This window comes from Sinocyclocheilus rhinocerous, unplaced genomic scaffold, assembly GCF_001515625.1.
Source record: "Sinocyclocheilus rhinocerous isolate Xijiao unplaced genomic scaffold, SAMN03320098_v1.1 scaffold658, whole genome shotgun sequence".
Taxonomy (NCBI): Eukaryota; Metazoa; Chordata; class Actinopteri; order Cypriniformes; family Cyprinidae; genus Sinocyclocheilus; species Sinocyclocheilus rhinocerous.
Window position 1 is genome coordinate 470,078 of NW_015650392.1, and position 19,492 is coordinate 489,569.

Consider the following 19,492-nt stretch of genomic DNA (forward strand, 5'->3'; position numbering starts at 1 on the left):
ACATCCAAGAACAGAACAGGAGACATTCTTGTCTACACCTGCTCCGTGTATTTCTGCACGTCGAAACAATGGCAGACTGTTTACAGCTCAGGGCGGGTCAATGTAAAAACGCCAGTGTTCATCTACAATTGTGGGAACAGCCTTGGCCTGTGTGACGTCACTCTGCCAAGAATCTGTGAATGGCTTGATCTGGGAAAGTGCTTATTTGTGGAGATTTAAAAAAAGCACTGGGTGTATTTTTATCATTATAGGGTGGTTGTGTACAAACACTGCCAACACACATGTAAGTTCAAACAGTGAAAAGGGAATTTTGAATCTGATGTCCCCTTTAATAATATTAGTGATTAATCAAAAATCACAATCGTACATGCAATTTCATTCATTTAATCCTCCCAAACTGTCTGAAACCTTATACTTTATAATCACTCATGTGACAGGAGTTCAGTGCCATTCCTGAGCAAAGTAGAAGCTGAATGAGAGTGGAAGCTATTGTAAAAAGCAAAACCAATACATGAGCTTACACAATGCAGAATCCACTTATGTGAACTTTCTTTAATAAACATTCAAAAAGATCAAGAACATATACTACACTATAAAATCACTACTTAGCCACAAACATAGTCCCAAACACACCTGTTCACATACAACAGAAAGTGAAAGTCAATTTCAATAGTAAACCTTAACTTAGATTCTTTAATATTTGCAAAGGGTTTTTTACAAGTAAAGATTTTAAAATACAGTGCTACTTGCTGTGCTTAATATTATTTAGAAACATACAAAATGGCAAATGAAAAAACAGAAGAAAGTGAGACATATGGAAAGTGAGTAAGATCCACTGAAAATAGCATTTGCTGTGGAGACAGTGAGTCGCAGCGTGACATAATTCAGATCAGTGGATCCCGGAGCTTCTGCCTCAATAGTGAGTGTTACATCTGTCCCTGACTCTGTGTCTGAGGGTGCGATCAGTGTGACACTTCCTTGAGCACTTCCCCCGGTTCCCAGGGTCAGAGAGCTGGGGAAAGACACGCCGAAGTCCTGATCAGTCCGAGCTCTGATAGTGTAGTTGCTGCCTGTAGCATTAGAGGCCACTGTAAAGTTGAGACTTAATGGGACTCCAGCCTGTGTAATGTTCTGTGACTGAGCCTATGGAGCAACAGTTATGGTAAATATATGTTATTTGTCACATACAGTGATCAGTTTTTAAAAGTCTCTTTTTGTTCCAAATGGTTGTGCAAAATTAAGTGTATTTTGTTTAATAATTGTTGTAAATTACAGTTATTTGTGTTTGTGTACCCAACATTTTGCCATTGATATTACTTACCGTGACTGTTATTCTAGATCCTTTATGCTGGGTGTGTGACTGCCTCTGGAATCGACTAGCCGACGACGAGTCATTCAACAGCCCTTTGAGCTGTACCACAAACGCCCCCTCTGGGATTCTGTCTATGTTGACCAGGAAGTCTGTCGCACTGACAGATTTGATCGTTCCACTCACAACATCAGATCCTGAAGCTTCAACTAGAAGCACATCAGTCACTGTGACTGAATCTCTTCCAGTCACAGAGACATAGAAAGTAGCGTTCCGACCTGATCAACAATCAGAGAAACACTTATTTGAAATATTGTATCAGTGTTTGGGGGTGAAGTATCAGTACTATGTACAGTCATGGCCAAAAGTTTTGGCAGTGACATAAATTTTGTGTTTTGCAAAGTTTGCTACTTAAGCTGTTGTGGTATTCATTCACATTGTTTCTAGATTATTGTGTAGAGTGATCAGATGCATTTTAAATAATTGCTAAAAGCTTCATTGGCCAAAAAATGAACTTTTCACACAAAAAAAAAAGTCACTGTTTTTTGATCCTGACACAAAATGACCAGCTAACAACGTCCCAGAGTGTCCAGCAAGCTCCAGGAACATCTCCTCCTGAGGAGTCCGCTATGGAATCGTGTCACCAGCAGTGCAGAGCTTGCTCAGGAATGGCAGCAGGTTGGTGTGAGAGCATCTGCACGCACAGTGAGGCCAAGACTTTTGGACAACGGCCTGGTGTCAAGAAGGGCAGCAAAGAAGCAACTTCTGTCCAAGAAAAACGTTAAGGACAGACTGATTGAGTCGGGGGGCAAGAAAAAAAAAGCAAAAAATAAATAAATAAAAGCAAAATAATTTTTTTTCGGATGTAAGCATCAAAACAAAAACATTTCTACCGTCCGTTACTGGAAATTAAATTAAATTACTGGTTGATATGTCCCGATCTCAATAAAGTTTACACACACTTTTGGTTCGTGAATTAGATCTCACTCGGGTCGTTCGCTGTCGAGGTTTGGCCAGGACTGGTTCCAAAATTAAATAACGGGCTGCTTTCACATATATTTTATGTTCAGTGCCAATCACTGCTATTTCGAGAGTGAATCCCGCATAAATATGCGAATGTCATTCCCGAAACATTGCAGGTTGTATGTGTCCGAAAAATGAAAGTGTCATACAAATTCTGATTGGATTATACCCTAGAAAGTGTGCAAAGTGCGCTCCCTTTATCACTAAAAAGCGTCACTCATCTTCGTTCATCGCGATTTTACAAAGTTCTGTTATAATCAATTAAGCTCTCTAAACTGCACAATAAATCTCTTATTTACATGCGTCTGCACTTTGTCATGAGATGATTCACGAGCGTGCAAAACTGCACTTAAAAACTGCGGCGCTTTCAGCGGTGAGTGAATTCTGACAAAACGTTTCTGATTGGCCATTGCGTTCAAGAAATCAACAGATATGTCTGTGATTGGCTACATTGCTCAAAGCTGCAAAAACACATTGAGGGTATTTAGCGCTTGGCTAAGCGCTCCAATTGCAGCGGGGCCGACATCATGGATTCCATGACTAACAATTTGCCCCCCCTAATGTCGCCCATGACTGTAAATATTGAAATTTTTTGATATTGATGATTTTTTTTGCCAATAAAAGCCTTTAAAACTTATGATGTGCTTATCATTGGTTTTCAGTATACCATAGAAACATGTGGAAAAATAATCTACAAATACTGAAGCAGCAAACTTTGCAAAACACAAATTTATGTCACTGCCAAAACTTTTGGCCATGACTGTATGTATGTGACAAACAAAATTATTAGGGTGCTGTCACACTAGCATAATTTCTAGGCAAAAAAACATCCATTGTCAATAGTGTCATGATGACAGCTCACACTTAAGTTACTTTAAAACCAAGCAGTTTTCTGTTGGTCAATTCATAAAATTTGCATGAAAAACTTAAACCCAATGCAAAATCTGCATGGGGGAAATGTTTCATCCATATACTTGTACAAAATTCCTGATCACACAGATTCCTATTGAAATTACTAGGTTTTGCCCATGACATTTCATAGCACAATTGTAATTGCAACAGTACCTTAAAGCCCAATTTTGTGTGGATGTTTATATACAGTGGGTACGGAAAGTATTCAGACCCCCTTAAATTTTTCACTCTGAACTAGTGACATTAAAAAATATATTTTAAATATAAAATATGATGCATGATGTCTGCAACATGACAGAGAACAAGTGGTTTGGAGAATGAATGGATGGATGATGCATGATGTCGTACCAATAAAAGGTCGGGTGAAACTCTGTCCCCATGAGTCTCCATGACCTCCCTCAACTATCTCCACAAAGTAAAAGAGGACGTCCACAGAACTCTGACCTGTATTTACAATTGAAGGAATTTTGAATGATGGCATGTAGGCATTAATTTTGCTTTGACAAACAGAGAGAAATTATTTTCTGTGACAAGTGAAAGCATAAGAGCTTTAGAAAGCATAAGAGATCGAGTATTTTACTCCCATTTTTAATGTAGAAATATTAACTTTACCAATAACTTTAAGACTGAAGGAGCTTGTAGAGTCAATGCTGATCTTCCATTCCCCTGTCTGGTTGTCAGAGTTGAGTTTTACTCTCTTTAGATTCCCTACAGTCAGGATGCTGCCCAGAGGACCATCTGCCACTGAACCTGACTGAGACACACCTGAAGGTGTGGGCATGAAAATGTATAATTACATTAAGAGTGGCATCCAGTAAATCAGATGTTATCTGCACAATAATTATTACATAATCCTAATTGCAGAGCACAAACATTCTATGGAGCTTTAAAGGTATACGACACCCGAAATTTTTTTATCTTATACTTTCTACTTTAACTTTCTACTTCTACATCTTTTTATCATTTACTTAATCATATGCCATCACAGATGTATGACATTTGGCCAGAAGCAATGGTTTATAGTTAAAAAAAAAAATATTTTCCCACCTACACCTAATGTTTAGCTTCAGAACTAATTGAGTAAACATCTGTGGTCGTATGGATTACCATTGTGTTTGCTTTGTGTGGTTTTTGAAGCATCAGCTTTGGGGCTCCTCTCTACTTACATTACATGAACCGATAGAGATGGATTATGTTTTTTTTTTAGAAATCTGTCTGTGTTAATCTGAAGAAACTCAGATACATCTGGGACTGCATGAGGGTGAGTAATTGAGAGAATTTTCATTCATGGGTGGAGTATCATTTTAAACATTATGAAACTAAGTGAGCACATGCTGTATAGAACTGTAGCATTCTGTTCATAAATGTGTTGCTGTACCAATAGGGCTGTAGATGGTAAAGGCTGTAGAGTCTCCTGTGATATACACAGTCACGTTGGACAGAGTTGGATCCAACACAAAAGAAAAGTTTTCTGCCTTGAGTGGACTTCTCTCTACCTGAAGAACCGTCACCTTCAAGAAACAGGTTTTACCACATTAGAGCGCTGCAGAGATTCCCCCTAAGAACAGCACAGCACAAACTAAAGCATTTCGATTAGAATACGACTGGTGGCATAATGCAAATTACATTTACATTATAAAATGCATGTCTAATAGTGATGATATAAGTATTGTTAATATATATTAGTAATAAATAATGTAACATTGTGATCTCATTGTTGGAACATACCAGGTCAGCTGTGATTAAATCTGTAATGACTGCAGTGGCCTGAGTAGAGTTTGTGACCTCTATGGTCTGTCCACCAGAAACATGGGCCAGGTCTCTGTACAACTGTATGTCTGACTGAGACAATGATCTTGATAATGAGACATTCTGTTGACTGCGTGTTGAAATGGAGTTTGTCAGCAAGAAAGTGACCTGGAGTGCAGGAAGAAAGAAAAACCTTAAGACAACGTATCTCTAACATAATTGATCCTAACTGAAGAAACAAATCAAGTTCTGCAGGCACTCACTTTTGACTGGGTGCTTTGCATCATGGCCTCAACTGCTCTTTTTAATTCTGTGTCCTTTGCTGCACCATCAGTGAAGACAAAGACATCTGATGATGGAGGAGCTCTTGTCAGTGTCAACTATAGATTCATGAAACAATGAAACAAATAAGACAAAAACTTGTAGTATTATAATGATATCAACGCTTACCACATTGATTTCTTCTAAATCTGAACTTTTAAAATAAATACTGTACTTCGCCATTTGTTTCTTATTGTACTGGTTTCAGTGTAAACTTTTCTTAGGCTGAATGAACGTTTATATCACTATCTAAAAGACAATAAACACACTCACCAGCAGTCCTGACAGACACATCCCTGGGTTTAAACTATCAGATGCTGACAGGGAATTGATTTTCTCTTTGAATATATCTGCATCCCCAGTTTTTATCAGAGGTCCAAAATCTGTGTAAGACACAAACACGTCACTACAAGAGCAAGAACAAGCAAAGTGAATTTTCAGTATAAACTGTGGTGGATGTATGTGGAACAATATAAATACTGTATGGTGAATGTTTTAGTTTCATTTTATTTTAAAGTACCAATACACAAATGGCTTTCTAAATTTTATGGAACAAACTATTTAATCCATATCAATACAGCATGTTCATATACACTTGTATATGTAATAGTTTATATATATATATATATATATATATATATTGCACAATATCCCCTACCCTGGCCATTAAATGGGACTAGAATGTATTCTGTAGGTTCCTCTGATGTTCCTCTTCTGCTGTCTATGATACTGATGGACACTCTCTTGACCTCTGCGATGTAATTTGACAAACTGCTGGTGGTGTCAAACACAAAAGCCAGAACTGAGGTCTGAGTGAGGCCCATCAATCTGAGAGAGAGAGAGAGAGAGAGAGAGAGAGAGATGAAAGGGAAACAAATATTTAAGCAATAATTTTACCAGTGTTGACCTAATGTGTGCATTAGAAACTAGAGATTTGAATGTGAAGAAGTGTTAGGGATATTTGATATCTATGAGTGATGGCATGACTAGCATATTAATTACATGGCTTCCGAAAACCTGCATAAATATGCTACTAAACGCATAAAAGGACAAAGAAGAAAAAGGTCTCACCGAAGAAAGGCTACATTGCCTGTGGCCAGTCGGATGTCTTCCAGCAGTTCCATAGTAGCGTTGATGGCCATTTCAGCAGCACGCTTATGAAGGAAACCATGATTCGAGCTGATGTCGTCCTTATTGATGCCTCCAGTGGGTTCTCTATAACTGGTCCTGTCAAGAGCACTGCCATGGCTACACTTGCCTGAAACAGTTAAATATATTTTTGTTTAAACCAAGTGTTTGTGAGTGTAGCAGTGGTGTCGCTAGGAATTCTGGGCCCTTTTGCTATGGGGCCCCTTCAAAATCACATTCAGTGGGGAGGGGGGCTTTTTTTTATAATCTTACGGTGTAGTTAGAAGATAGAAATAGCAATTTTCATAATTACTACGTTTTCAATGTACATATTCATTCTATCTCAGGAGATTCAGCGTGTATTACATGTTCAGGTTCGGTGACTGTATATGATTGGCCTAAAAAGCCAAAACACAACTATCTACCAATGCTAATGTATGAGATGCTAAGCTTCCCTACCTGCAGGTTTGGTTGGGAGAAAAAGGTTGAAATATCCTGAAGTTAATATCTTCTGCTGTAGTACCTCTTGGAGAATGTTGTCAGTGCAGTTTTCTCCGTCACAGCTTTTACATGTTTTTGTATTGGGACCTAGACATATCCATCCAGAAATATATACAAATCACTTGACATATTAAGATCGTATGATCAGAGGCGGACAGTAACTAAGTACATTTACTTGAGTATTGTACTTAAGTACACTTTTTGAGTATCTGTACTTTACTTGAGTATTATTTTTTTCTGGGAACTTATGACTTTAACTTCACTACATTTGAAAGACAAATATTGTACTTTTCACTCCACTACATTTCTATCAAGATCCTCGAAGTAGAAAGTCGTTAGCAAGTACTTTTACTTAAGTAAAAATCTGTCTTTACAACTTTTACTTGTAATGGAGTAATGTTTGACCAGCAGTATCTGTACTTTCACTCAAGTAATGGAGTTGAGTACTTTGTCCGCCTCTGCGTATGATACAGTTAATTGGGAAATTCAGCACAGTACTTGCTAGGTTGTTGAGAGGAAGCTCAGGTTTGATGAGAGTGTTGAAAGGAGCAGTGCTTCCCAATTCCACCCAATTACTGTGGCTATAGAAATCCTGCACACAAAAACACATTAATTTTCTAACTTGAAAATTTATATATTCAGTGTTGTCCTATTGTAGTGTTGTCCTGTTGTAGCTCATTATAAACCACTGATAAAGCCAATGCTAAACACATACTGTATACTTTGTAACCCTTTAAAGTCCTCAAACACACATTAGTGTTATATTGTGCATATTTTAAATTTATCTACTTAAAAAAAAAAGCGCATCAGATAAAATTGATCTTCCAGAATTACATAAAATGCCAATCTTGATATTGATTAAAAATACTGAACATTGCTAAATTTCATGGCTTGAGGCCAGCATAAAAATAAAATGACCTTCACACACATATTTACAGGGACTAACCAGGACTTACATACCTGTAAAGTATGACATACAGCCCCAAGACTGGAGCGGGCAGACAAATATTTCCCCTTTTTGATGCTGACTTTCACAGCAGCTATGCCCTGTGTGATGAGGTCCCGTCCATTTTTGAAATCTTCATTATCAAAATGATGAGCAGTACTGAACTGATTTCTATCCACAGCTGCATTGCTAAGGGAAGTCTGAACAACAGCCAGATTGAAAGTGGATAGTTTTAATAAGGAGGAATATGAATCTGAGCAGGCTCTCTGGATGGTAGTTGCAGTCAGTTTGTTGTTGATCTGGGGTGAGAAGTACAGGGAGGAAAAAATTAGCATTGAGCCAGTAAAATTCCCCCCCCCCCAAAAAATGGATTATGAAATTTGCAACCTTATCAGCACTAAATGCATGGGTAATATTCAAAAAATAAGAAAAAAAAAATCATATGAACTAATAAATCTGGCCATACACAGAAGAGGATTGACATGGCATGGCAAGACATTGCATCCTTCCTTAAACTCATGTTCATCAATACAGAATATCTTTAAGAGTAAACTTGTTAACTGGCTTGTTCCTTATTGTACAAAGGCGAAGTATGCGATTGTTTTGATTATAAAGGCTTTCTTTAAACTTTTAAAACAATTTTCTAACTGTTTGATGCATGAGACCCATCAGTAGGGCTCAATCAGCAGTCCATGTTTGATCTTAAACTTGGACCAATTTTTTTTTAATAACTAGCTTTAACAAGCATTTAGATAAATTGTTTATTTCATTATTATTATTTTTTATAATTTAAATAATAAATAAAAATTATATGAATATAAGTAATTAATAAATAATTTTATTTCTATTTTGTTTTAAGTGCAAAAAAAGTGTATGGACATTTTTGCCCTTGCAGGTAGATGGCGAATTACACCATATATATATTCCCTTTTGAACGGTCTCTCCCGTTGCATGAAACACTTTATGGGATAAACTCCTGTTTACTCCAGTACTGAAGCCTAATTTGTTCATGTTTGTGTAGCTGCACAAACCAATGGCGCTCTAACCCGCCAGAAGAGGAGGAGCCGGCTCAAAGTGCCATTTCATCAGAATTTTTCTCCTTCAGCGACAAGATCATCTCTTCGCTAACTCTGCCATCAAGAAGACAAAGAAAGAAAAAGGAAGAAGCTCAGCCAGCTGCTCACTGCCCTAGAAGAGCCCTGAAAGTGGAAGAAGTGGAAGCCTTCCCCTGCAGCCATCTGGCACTGACAAAGACCAAATTTTCTGACGTTATTGCAAATGTCATGCCACGAGCTTTGCCCTCCCCACAATCCCTCGTCTCGCCAGTGTGCTTCACACATGAGGATCAATGCCCTTCATTGACTGTGAGAGGCTTTGTTTCCTTCTATGCTTCTGAGGAGGAGATTGCCATTGATGACTCCATGTCCTTAATGGCATCTGATGCAGAAGAGTGGGCGAGCCTGATACCCCTCCTCTCACTCAGTCTACACAGCCCAGCATGGTTGGGGCTGAGCTGATCCGCATGCTTACTAAGGCTATTGAGGATCTTGGCCTAGCTTGGCTGGCTCCGGAAGAGCCCATCCCCGGCCTCCTTGACGAGTGGTACCTGAAGGGACGCCATCAGCAATCCACCCGCCAACAGCCCAGTTCTTGCCGGTAGTTCAAGAGGAACTCACCAAGACGTGGCGCCAGAACGGAAACTCTTCACTCACACATTGCTGCTCAGCCACCGGGAGTGTGTTAGGGTTAAAAATCAATTTAGCCAAGAGCAGTTTGTCTCCCAGACAGAGAGTGGTCTTTCTGGGGAGACGATTATCGATTCAGCCCAAATGCGGGCATGGATTACGCCAGAACTATTCAAGTGACTATTCCCTCACTATTCAACGATTGGTGGCATCATTCAAAACAGGGACTTCACGTCCCCTCAGGGCTTTTCAGAGAATGCTCGGCCTCATGTCGGCTGCCAAATCTGTGATACCTCAATATGCGGCCCCTTCAGTTTTGGCTCAAAGCCCATGTCCCGTCCCATGCCTGGGCCAGTTTTATGTCAGGGTAACCCACTACTGCATCTGAGCTGTGGCCCCTTGAAAAACTTCTCATCTGTTTCAACCAGGTGTCCCGTTGGAACTGACCTCCACATGGAAGGCCCCTTGAAAAACTTCTCATCTGTTTCAATCAGGCGTCCCGTTGGAGCTGACCTCCACATGGAAGGTAGTCGCAACAGATTCCTCGAACCTGGGTGGGGGTGCTTTGTACGAGGGCGAACCGGCGCTCGGCTGCTGCTGGTCAAACCTGGAAAAACGCCTGCACATCAACTGCTGCAAAATGGTGGCAGTTTTTCTGGCTCTACAAACCTTCCTACCGGCCTCAAGGTGGCACCACGTCCTGGTTCGCTCAGACAACATGACGGTGGTAGCCTACATCAATCACCAAGGCAGACTCATGTCACGCTCCCTTCACAGGTTGGCTCGTCGCCTCCTGTTATGGGCACAAGGCAAACTCCTCTCGCTAAGAGCAGTTCATGTGTCGGGCAGACTGAACCAAGGGGCAGACATGCTGTCCAGGGACAATGTATCTCCAGGGGAATGGAGATGTCATCCCCAAAAGGTTCAAGTGATTTGGTTGGTCTTTGAAAATGCAGAGGGGGACCTCTTCGCCTCAGAAGACAACTCTCACTGCCCATTCTATTTTTCCAGGCAGTGAGATGCCCTGACCCATGATTGGCCCAGCGCTCACCTGTACGCCTTCCCACTGGTTGTCCTGCTGCCTCAGGTCATCAGGCAAGTCAGGGAAGTCAAATGCTCGGCACTCTTTGTACACTTTAGAGGCCGCTCTAAAGGGCTGCCGGTCACGAAGCAGAGACTGTCTCGCTGGATAGTGGATGCTATAGCCTAGACTTATGCCTCAGCAGGCTTGCAGTGCCCTATAGGTGTGAAGGCCCACTCCACCAGAGGAATGTCCTCCTCTTGGGCGTGGTCCAGCGGGATTTCTATTGGTGAGACTTGTGCGGCCGCCGGATGGTCGTTGCCGTCTACCTTTGCCAGATTCTATAACTTGGATATCCCTGCCCTGCAGGCATGGATCTTGTCCACTAAATTTTACCCAAAACCCCCTTTTCTAGGCGGAGAGGGTTATGTTATGTTAAGGGAATTATCCAGTTACTTGCGCAACCTTGGTTCCCTGAGATAAGGGAACGAACGTTGTGTAAGTTGCCATGCACGCTAATCGATGACTGACGCTTCGGTTGAAAGATTCTGATGAAATGGTGCTCTGCCGACTTATATAGCAGACGGCTCCTCCCCTTCTGGCGGGTTAGAGCGCCATTGGTTTGTGCAGCTACACAAACGTGAACAAATCAGGCTTCAGTAATAGAGTAAACAGAAGTTTACCCCATAAAGTGTTCCACGCAATGCTCCTTCCCTTATCTCAGGGAACCGAAGTTACTCAAGTAACCAGAGCATTTTCTCCTGTCCTCTTTTGTTGCCTTTCACATCATAGCTCATTATAGCCAATATATCTTCTAAGGTTGCATGACAATTCAGAGTGATAAGGTTGCAGGAATAATCTCAGTTCTGATTAAATAATTTTTGAACATAATACGTAGTTCTCAAAGTAGTTCACGCTCATAGTCATTTCTTACAGGAAGCGCAAAGTCTTTCCCCCGGGCAGTGGCTACATCACGACACACTTCCGCAATCTTGCGGAGGAAAGCTGCCTCAGTGATTTGTTGATGGGTGAGGGATCCATTGGCAGGGAAGATTTTGAATGCTGCAGCCTGAGGGGGCTGAAATAGAGCCCCCTGGAGGAGAAATACAGCCACTACAACCAGTGAAATCATGACTGTTCACAACAACTGTAGAAAAATGTATAATGGGAATTAAATCATTTCTTACAAAAGTGATAAATTTTCATAAAATATGATATATTTTCCTTTTTCTTCCTGTGTCTTCAACAATTATCCTGGTGAGTGGATTAATGTCTTAAACTTGCAGAATATTGTCATCTGCAGTCAATTGCTTGTTATAGGTCTCCTAATCAGCACTAAACACCTGGATATCTACACATTTTAGTTAGTAGTTCAGTTTCTTATCCAGTTTCCATTCGTTAATTGTATGTACTGCTGTCCAGTGTTGGGGTAACGCATCACAAGTAAAGCAAGTTACGTAATCAGATTACTTTTTTCAAGTAACAAGTAAAGTAACGCATTACTTTTTTAATTTACAAGAAAATGTCTGAGTTACGTTTGCAAATAATCTCCTGTCTGCATGTTGAGAGAAACCGGGAGTAAGATGTTACTTTAGTTATAGAATAAATGTGAAAATGCATTAGTTCATCTAGCTCAAAAAAAAAGCAAATAACTGATTCAGTATTCCTCAGAATGAATAAAAACTCTGAAATGCAACTCAGAATATGACACAAATCTGCAATAATTAAACATGTTAAATAATACAAATACCCTTTATGTATTTAATCCCATTTTATTAACCAGTGTCTTTGCTGCTGACCTGCGATGATCCAATTCAACCATACTAATAAGCAAAAGTTACTCAAGATAAACTAACATTTCTTCTTATTTTTTATTGCTGAAAAGTGTTGATCTTTCTTCTTCTGCATTCTATACAGACATGAATTTACTTTTCCTTCAGCCTGAGGCTTTTGGTGTGAAAGGGCTTTTGCATTTGCCAAAAATAAAACTTTGTTATATTAAAAACAAACAAGCATGCACTGCCCAGATTTAAAAAGTAACGCAAAAGTAATGTAATGCATTACTTTACATAAAAAGTAACTAAGTAACGTAATTAGATACTTTCTAGGGAGTAATACAATATTGTAATGCATTACTTTTAAAAGTAACTTTTCCCAAAACTGCTGCTTTCTATTTAACAGATTGTATCTTGAGGACATTAAAGATTACAAATAAAAGTGGTGACCCATGCACGAAAACACATATTTTGGATCTCTCCTTTCTGACACACCCAATTCAGGTCTTGCAGCACCCTACTGAATCAGGTGTGTTGGATTAGGTACTAAAAAAGTGCAGTGCTGAAGGGGTTCTGGAACAATGTTTGGGAACACTTCTGTAACCAAACTCCAATCTAACACATTTGAACTCCGAAATAAAAATCTTAAATTTAACAACAAATTCACCACAAACCTGGCCAACATATTGTCTTTACTGGAAGACAAAAAGTGAATCAAGTTTTTTTTCTCAGTATGATGAGGTTTTACCAGGACTATTGAACATTTCTCCTTTTGTTTCAGAAGACAGTCATACAGATTTATAATTATATGAGGGTGAGTAAATGGTAAAATAATTTTATTTTAGGGGTCTTTAAAGCTAATAAGAGTACAGCTGAGAGAGAAAGTGTCAAAGTTGTCAAATGAGTAGAGGAAATAAACAGCAAGGAGGAAAATATATTCAGATTTATTTTAAATTACTTTCAAAATGTATTCTAGCAACTGTGTTTTAAATTTCTAAAATATAACGTTTTTAATATTAAAAATACTAAATTATAGTAAATTTCTAATATTAATGTAATGCACTACATCGCCAGAATTGTCTTCAGTAAAGAGCAGCAACATAACATAATTACAAAAGCAAAGGGGGAAAAAAGATAGAATATTTACATTACCTTGGGGTTTGCTTAAGAATAATGCATTTGCAGGCTCCGTTTGTATATTTATATCCTTTTACATATGACGTCAGTGCCACATGTCAGTCTTGTAAGGCTACCAGCAAATAAGTGACAGCATAAATTATCAAATTTGAGAAAGACAACGTGCTTCCATTTTAACAATAATTATATACTTTTCATTAAAAATAAACAAATAAATCTAGTACCATATCAACAAAATAAATCCACCGTTTATGATCTATGGAATCCCCTAAATAGTGAGGAGGTACTAAATGAGAATAGAAGCAAAAAAGAAAGTAACACATTTAATCTGGTTTGTGCAATCTTACCCGCCTTTTACAAATAGATATGGTTTAGGCTGGAATGAAGACGGATTTCATTCCCCCACACCTTGCTGTTCTTAAGAAGGATCTACTTGGTTTTTGTTAGTCCTGGAACAAGATTTCTGACAACCAATCAGGTGTGAGGACTAATGTTAGGCTTAGGCTTAGTACCAGGTTAGAGGCTTGTACACCATTGTTATCAATCTATAAATTCCCTTTAGTTAAAGGGTTAGGTTATGATTAGGGTTTGGGTTATAACTTGGCAGGATTGTCGTTCCAGGACCAACAAAGCCTGCTGACCCAGAAACATGCCTGCCAACTCAAGATGTTGTCCTCAGCAATCAAATCAAACAAAATGGTTTAAATGTCAGATAGGATAAAAGAAAGCAGCTTGACTTCATTCCCCACAACCACCCTTACAAACCACACAGACCATGAAAAGGTTTTAATGCCAAATAAGACTAAGTATGATTAGGGCTGGAATGAAGATTGGCATTCCTTCAGTAGTCTAGATAGCACAGTATCTGCCTGAAACCAAACATTCCTGTTTGATGATAAATGACAGCTGTGGATTAAACTGTCAATCCTGGATACTACATTGCATAATCAAAACAAAGCCAAAAAAAAATCAACGGTCAGCATTAGACCGGAAATGAGAGATTTTAATTGCCCAATGAATACGATCTCTGCATCCATGCTGACTGAATCAGAAATGTTTCTGCCATTTTATTTCAACATGCCCCAAATTGGAGTGAGTTGGAATTTCCTAATTTATGAATTGATAATTGTACTCCAGTTTTAACTGTTGTAAATGGGACAAGATTATGTAATGTAATTAGTTGGGCTAAACCCAGCTGTCACAGGACAAATCAAAGTCCAAAACACTCCGTTTTTAGTTCTAACAAAATGTTACTGCTTTTTTTTTTCATTTGCATGGCATTACTTTACAATGACAGATCTTAAAATGATTGTTACTTTATATGTAGTAGATAGGTGTCAGTTTGCATCGAAATTTTAGGTCTAAGATCAAAACTCTCAGTTATCTGTGATTGGTGAAACTAAGTGAAGCTGAAATACACACTTAAGCATTAATATTCATTTGAAAAGCATAAGACAATATCCATGTTTATGATTGTGTTTATGATTCTTGGGGCGAAAAATACATTTAATAAGAGTTACGTGTGAACACACAGGAACATTCAGAGGTAATCATTCACTTTGGAGATGGATTACAGATTTTGTAAGGCAGATTTTCACCTGCTAAAAATCACCATGGAATAAAATGGACAATTCTTATTACTTTCTGGAATGTTATCTTTTTTTTAAATTTTTTTTATTCAAAATATGTATTCAAAATACCTTCCGCTCCCCTTGAATGATATTTTCTTTGGTGACATGTTCAAAAGCAAAGATATTATTGTACAGTGTTACATACATGCTATGCTAAATGTTATTTAGAATCATATATAATGAGAAATGAAAAACCAGAAGAAAGCAAGGCACATGGAAAGCAAGAAACATCCACTGAAAATAGCATTTGCTGTGGAGACAATGAGTCGCAGCGTGACATAATTCAGATCAGTGGATCCCGGAGCTTCTGCCTCAATAGTGAGTGTGACACCCATCCATGACTCTGTGTCTGAGGGTGCGATCAGTGTGACACTTCCTTGAGCACTTCCCCCGGTTCCCAGGGTCAGAGAGCTGGGGAAAGACACGCTGAAGTCCTGATCAGTCCGAGCTCTGATAATGTAGTTGCTGCCTGTAGCATTAGAGGCCACTGTAAAGTTGAGACTTAATGGGACTCCAGGCTGTATAATATTCTGTGACTGAGCCTGTGAAGGAACAGTTATAGTAAATATATGTTATTTGTCGAATACAGTAAGAGTTTATATGTTTTGGTTTTTTTTTGGTACAAAACTGTGATGTAAAATTAAGCGCATTTAGTTTAATAATGGTTGTAAATTTTAGGTATTTGTGTTTGCGAACCCAGCTTTTTGACATATATTTCTCACCGTAATGGTTATTCTAGATCCTTTATGCTGGGTGTGTGACTGCCTCTGGAATCGACTAGCCGCCGACGAGTCATTCAACAGCCCTTTGAGCTGCACCACAAACGCCCCCTCTGGGATTCTGTCTATGTAGACCAGGAAGTCTGTCGCACTGACAGATTTGATCGTTCCACTCACAACATCAGATCCTGAAGCTTCAACTAGAAGCACATCAGTCACTGTGACTGAATCTCTTCCAGTCACTGAGACATAGAAAGTAGCGTTCCGACCTGATCAGCAATCAGAGAAACACTTATTTGAAATATTATAGCAGTGTTTGTGAGGAAAAAATAATAATAAAAACTTGAATTTGTGTAGATTTAAATTAGTAAAAATACATTTGAGGAAGATAGCAATATTATACCAATAAAAGGGCGGGTGAAACTCACGAGTCTTCGTGACCTCCCTTAAATATCTCCACAAAGTTAAAGTGGATGTCCACAGAACTCTGACCTGTATTCACAATTGAAGGAATATAGAGATGCAAATACAGCATGCATTGACTTTGCTTTGGCAAACTGAGAGTCAAAATAATTTATAATAATTGACAGCATGACAGTTTACGTTGTATTTTGTCATTGTAGCCTATAGAATGTTCCTTTCAATTTACATGGCAGGCAAACTTTAAAAACTGTAACAAAATCTTGCTGGTAAACTGTCAATGTCATGCTTTTATTGCCTGCCTCAATAGTGAGTGTGACACCCATCCATGACTCTGTGTCTGAGGGTGCGATCAGTGTGACACTTCCTTGAGCACTTCCCCCGGTTCCCAGGGTCAGAGAGCTGGGGAAAGACACGCTGAAGTCCTGATCAGTCCGAGCTCTGATAATGTAGTTGCTGCCTGTAGCATTAGAGGCCACTGTAAAGTTGAGACTTAATGGGACTCCAGGCTGTATAATATTCTGTGACTGAGCCTGTGAAGGAACAGTTATAGTAAATATATGTTATTTGTCGAATACAGTAAGAGTTTATATGTTTTGGTTTTTTTTTGGTACAAAACTGTGATGTAAAATTAAGCGCATTTAGTTTAATAATGGTTGTAAATTTTAGGTATTTGTGTTTGCGAACCCAGCTTTTTGACATATATTTCTCACCGTAATGGTTATTCTAGATCCTTTATGCTGGGTGTGTGACTGCCTCTGGAATCGACTAGCCGCCGACGAGTCATTCAACAGCCCTTTGAGCTGCACCACAAACGCCCCCTCTGGGATTCTGTCTATGTAGACCAGGAAGTCTGTCGCACTGACAGATTTGATCGTTCCACTCACAACATCAGATCCTGAAGCTTCAACTAGAAGCACATCAGTCACTGTGACTGAATCTCTTCCAGTCACTGAGACATAGAAAGTAGCGTTCCGACCTGATCAGCAATCAGAGAAACACTTATTTGAAATATTATAGCAGTGTTTGTGAGGAAAAAATAATAATAAAAACTTGAATTTGTGTAGATTTAAATTAGTAAAAATACATTTGAGGAAGATAGCAATATTATACCAATAAAAGGGCGGGTGAAACTCACGAGTCTTCGTGACCTCCCTTAAATATCTCCACAAAGTTAAAGTGGATGTCCACAGAACTCTGACCTGTATTCACAATTGAAGGAATATAGAGATGCAAATACAGCATGCATTGACTTTGCTTTGGCAAACTGAGAGTCAAAATAATTTATAATAATTGACAGCATGACAGTTTACGTTGTATTTTGTCATTGTAGCCTATAGAATGTTCCTTTCAATTTACATGGCAGGCAAACTTTAAAAACTGTAACAAAATCTTGCTGGTAAACTGTCAATGTCATGCTTTTATTGCAAAAAACATTTTACGTTAATGGGATTAACAGTTATTTTGTTTACAATATATTAATGAACTTCTGGAAACGTCATTGTTTTGCAAGCATGGACTTTCAATGGATGGTCAAAACTGATGAACGAATATAAAAAAATATGTTCATTTGTGTTGTGAAGATGAACTAAAGTCTTATAGGTTTAGAACAACATACAGGCGAGTAATAGAAGACCATTTTAATTTTTAGGTGAACTATCCCTATAAGTTGAAATGACTAATCAAAAAAGCTGACCGGTTCCAAAAAAAAAAATAATAATAATAATAATAATAGCAAGTCACATGCAGAAATAAAATGTTTACCAATGACTTTAAGGGTGTAGGAGCTTGTGGAGTTTATACTGATCTTCCATTCCCCTGTCTGTTTGGCAGAGTTGAGTTTTACTCTCCTTGAATTCCCAACAGTCAGGATGCTGCCCAGAGGACCATCTGCCATTGAACCTGGCTGAGACACACCTGAAGGTGTGGGGACAAAACATTACATTAACATTACACAAAAAATTAAATTACAGTTTTGGGTGGCGACAATCGAAGTAACTGATGACCACCGGGGTGGAACCAGCAGAGAGGGGACCATGATGAGGCAGATGGAGGAGATGGCCATGGCAGAGCCTGTGGAACTGGGGACCACCACAGAGGAGCTGGCAGAGCAGATGACCACGGGAGTGATGGCTGAGCAGGTGGTGACCACTAGGGCAGAGCTGGATCCCTCCCGAGCAGAACGATTATATCAACAACCACGGTGGATCCAGCAAAACCATGGAAGCTGGGAAAAGCCATGGCCCGGAGTCTTCATTGGGAACTGGGGAAACTCAAAGATAGCTCACTTGGGAGCTCTGGGAGCACTGGACTTGGGCCACCGGACTTGGGACTTCCAAGGGGTTGGTACCCTCCTTCTCCTCACCCACTGTAAAGGAGGATCTACATGATGACAGAACTCACTCCGAGTAATTGCAGAAGTTTCCTCAAAGACCATCCCCAGGCAGGTGCACTTTCATTTGCGCATTAAGTCCCACAAGATAGAAGATGCACAAGGAGTCATCTGGGTAATTTACCACAGGAGCTAGATGTAAAAACCCATGGGTGTGGTCCTCAAGGGAATAGTTCCCCTGGATGAGGAGGAGAATTTCACAGCTAGATCCATTTTGGGTCTGTTCTTCTGTCATGGGTGTGGTTACAGTTTATTGCATTTATTGAACAAAAACCAAACACCCAGGAACTTGGAATCACAAGGAAATAAAGGAGTACACCCAGGGCCGGGATTTACCTCTTTTCGTGACATAGGCAAAACACATTTTTGGGCCCCGCCTTCCCTATTAGGTAATATATAATATTACCACCCCAGCAAACAAAAATATTTCGTAATCAGTGGAAACAGTTACATTGTTTTTTATCGCAATAAGCGCTTGCATTCAGTCAATAAAGATCGATTGAAGTTCTTAATTTGTTTGAGAATGGAGAACGGCATCGTGGCCACATTACCACTTCGGGAGTGCATTATTTCTCAATAATTTTACCGGCCTGGAGTCACGACCACACCTCAAGACATTGATTTAGCCTGTTTCAAGACATTTGTCATGTTTCCGTACTGAAATCTTGTGTGTGTTGAACTAATTTCTTACGCACCTCATAAACCTTCCTTTGCAAACTCCAAAACGTCATTTTAGAGCTAATAACAGAGGCTTGGGCCATTGATATGCAGGCTAATGCAGTTATTAATGCAGTCTAATGCGGTTATTAGAGAGAGAGAGAGA

The 19,492-nt window shown here is 39.3% G+C and overlaps 1 protein-coding gene and 1 pseudogene across 1 annotated transcript; both read right to left on the reverse strand.

Annotated features, from left to right (window-relative positions):
- Positions 1–765: 765 nt before the first annotated feature.
- Positions 766–11,727, reverse strand: LOC107712009 (von Willebrand factor A domain-containing protein 7-like). The gene is made up of 14 exons (XM_016517133.1): positions 11,530–11,727; positions 7,904–8,188; positions 7,442–7,535; positions 6,902–7,030; positions 6,386–6,572; positions 5,973–6,142; positions 5,588–5,697; positions 5,257–5,373; positions 4,973–5,161; positions 4,623–4,755; positions 3,857–4,009; positions 3,593–3,688; positions 1,322–1,587; positions 766–1,143 (listed from the first exon to the last, which is right to left on the reverse strand). The coding sequence occupies exons 1-14, from the start codon at positions 11,725–11,727 to the stop codon at positions 766–768; spliced, it is 2,505 nt and encodes an 834-aa protein (XP_016372619.1).
- A 3,581-nt stretch (positions 11,728–15,308) lies between these two features.
- LOC107712010 (von Willebrand factor A domain-containing protein 7-like) overlaps positions 15,309–19,492 on the reverse strand; it is a 16,351-nt pseudogene continuing 12,167 nt past the window's right edge.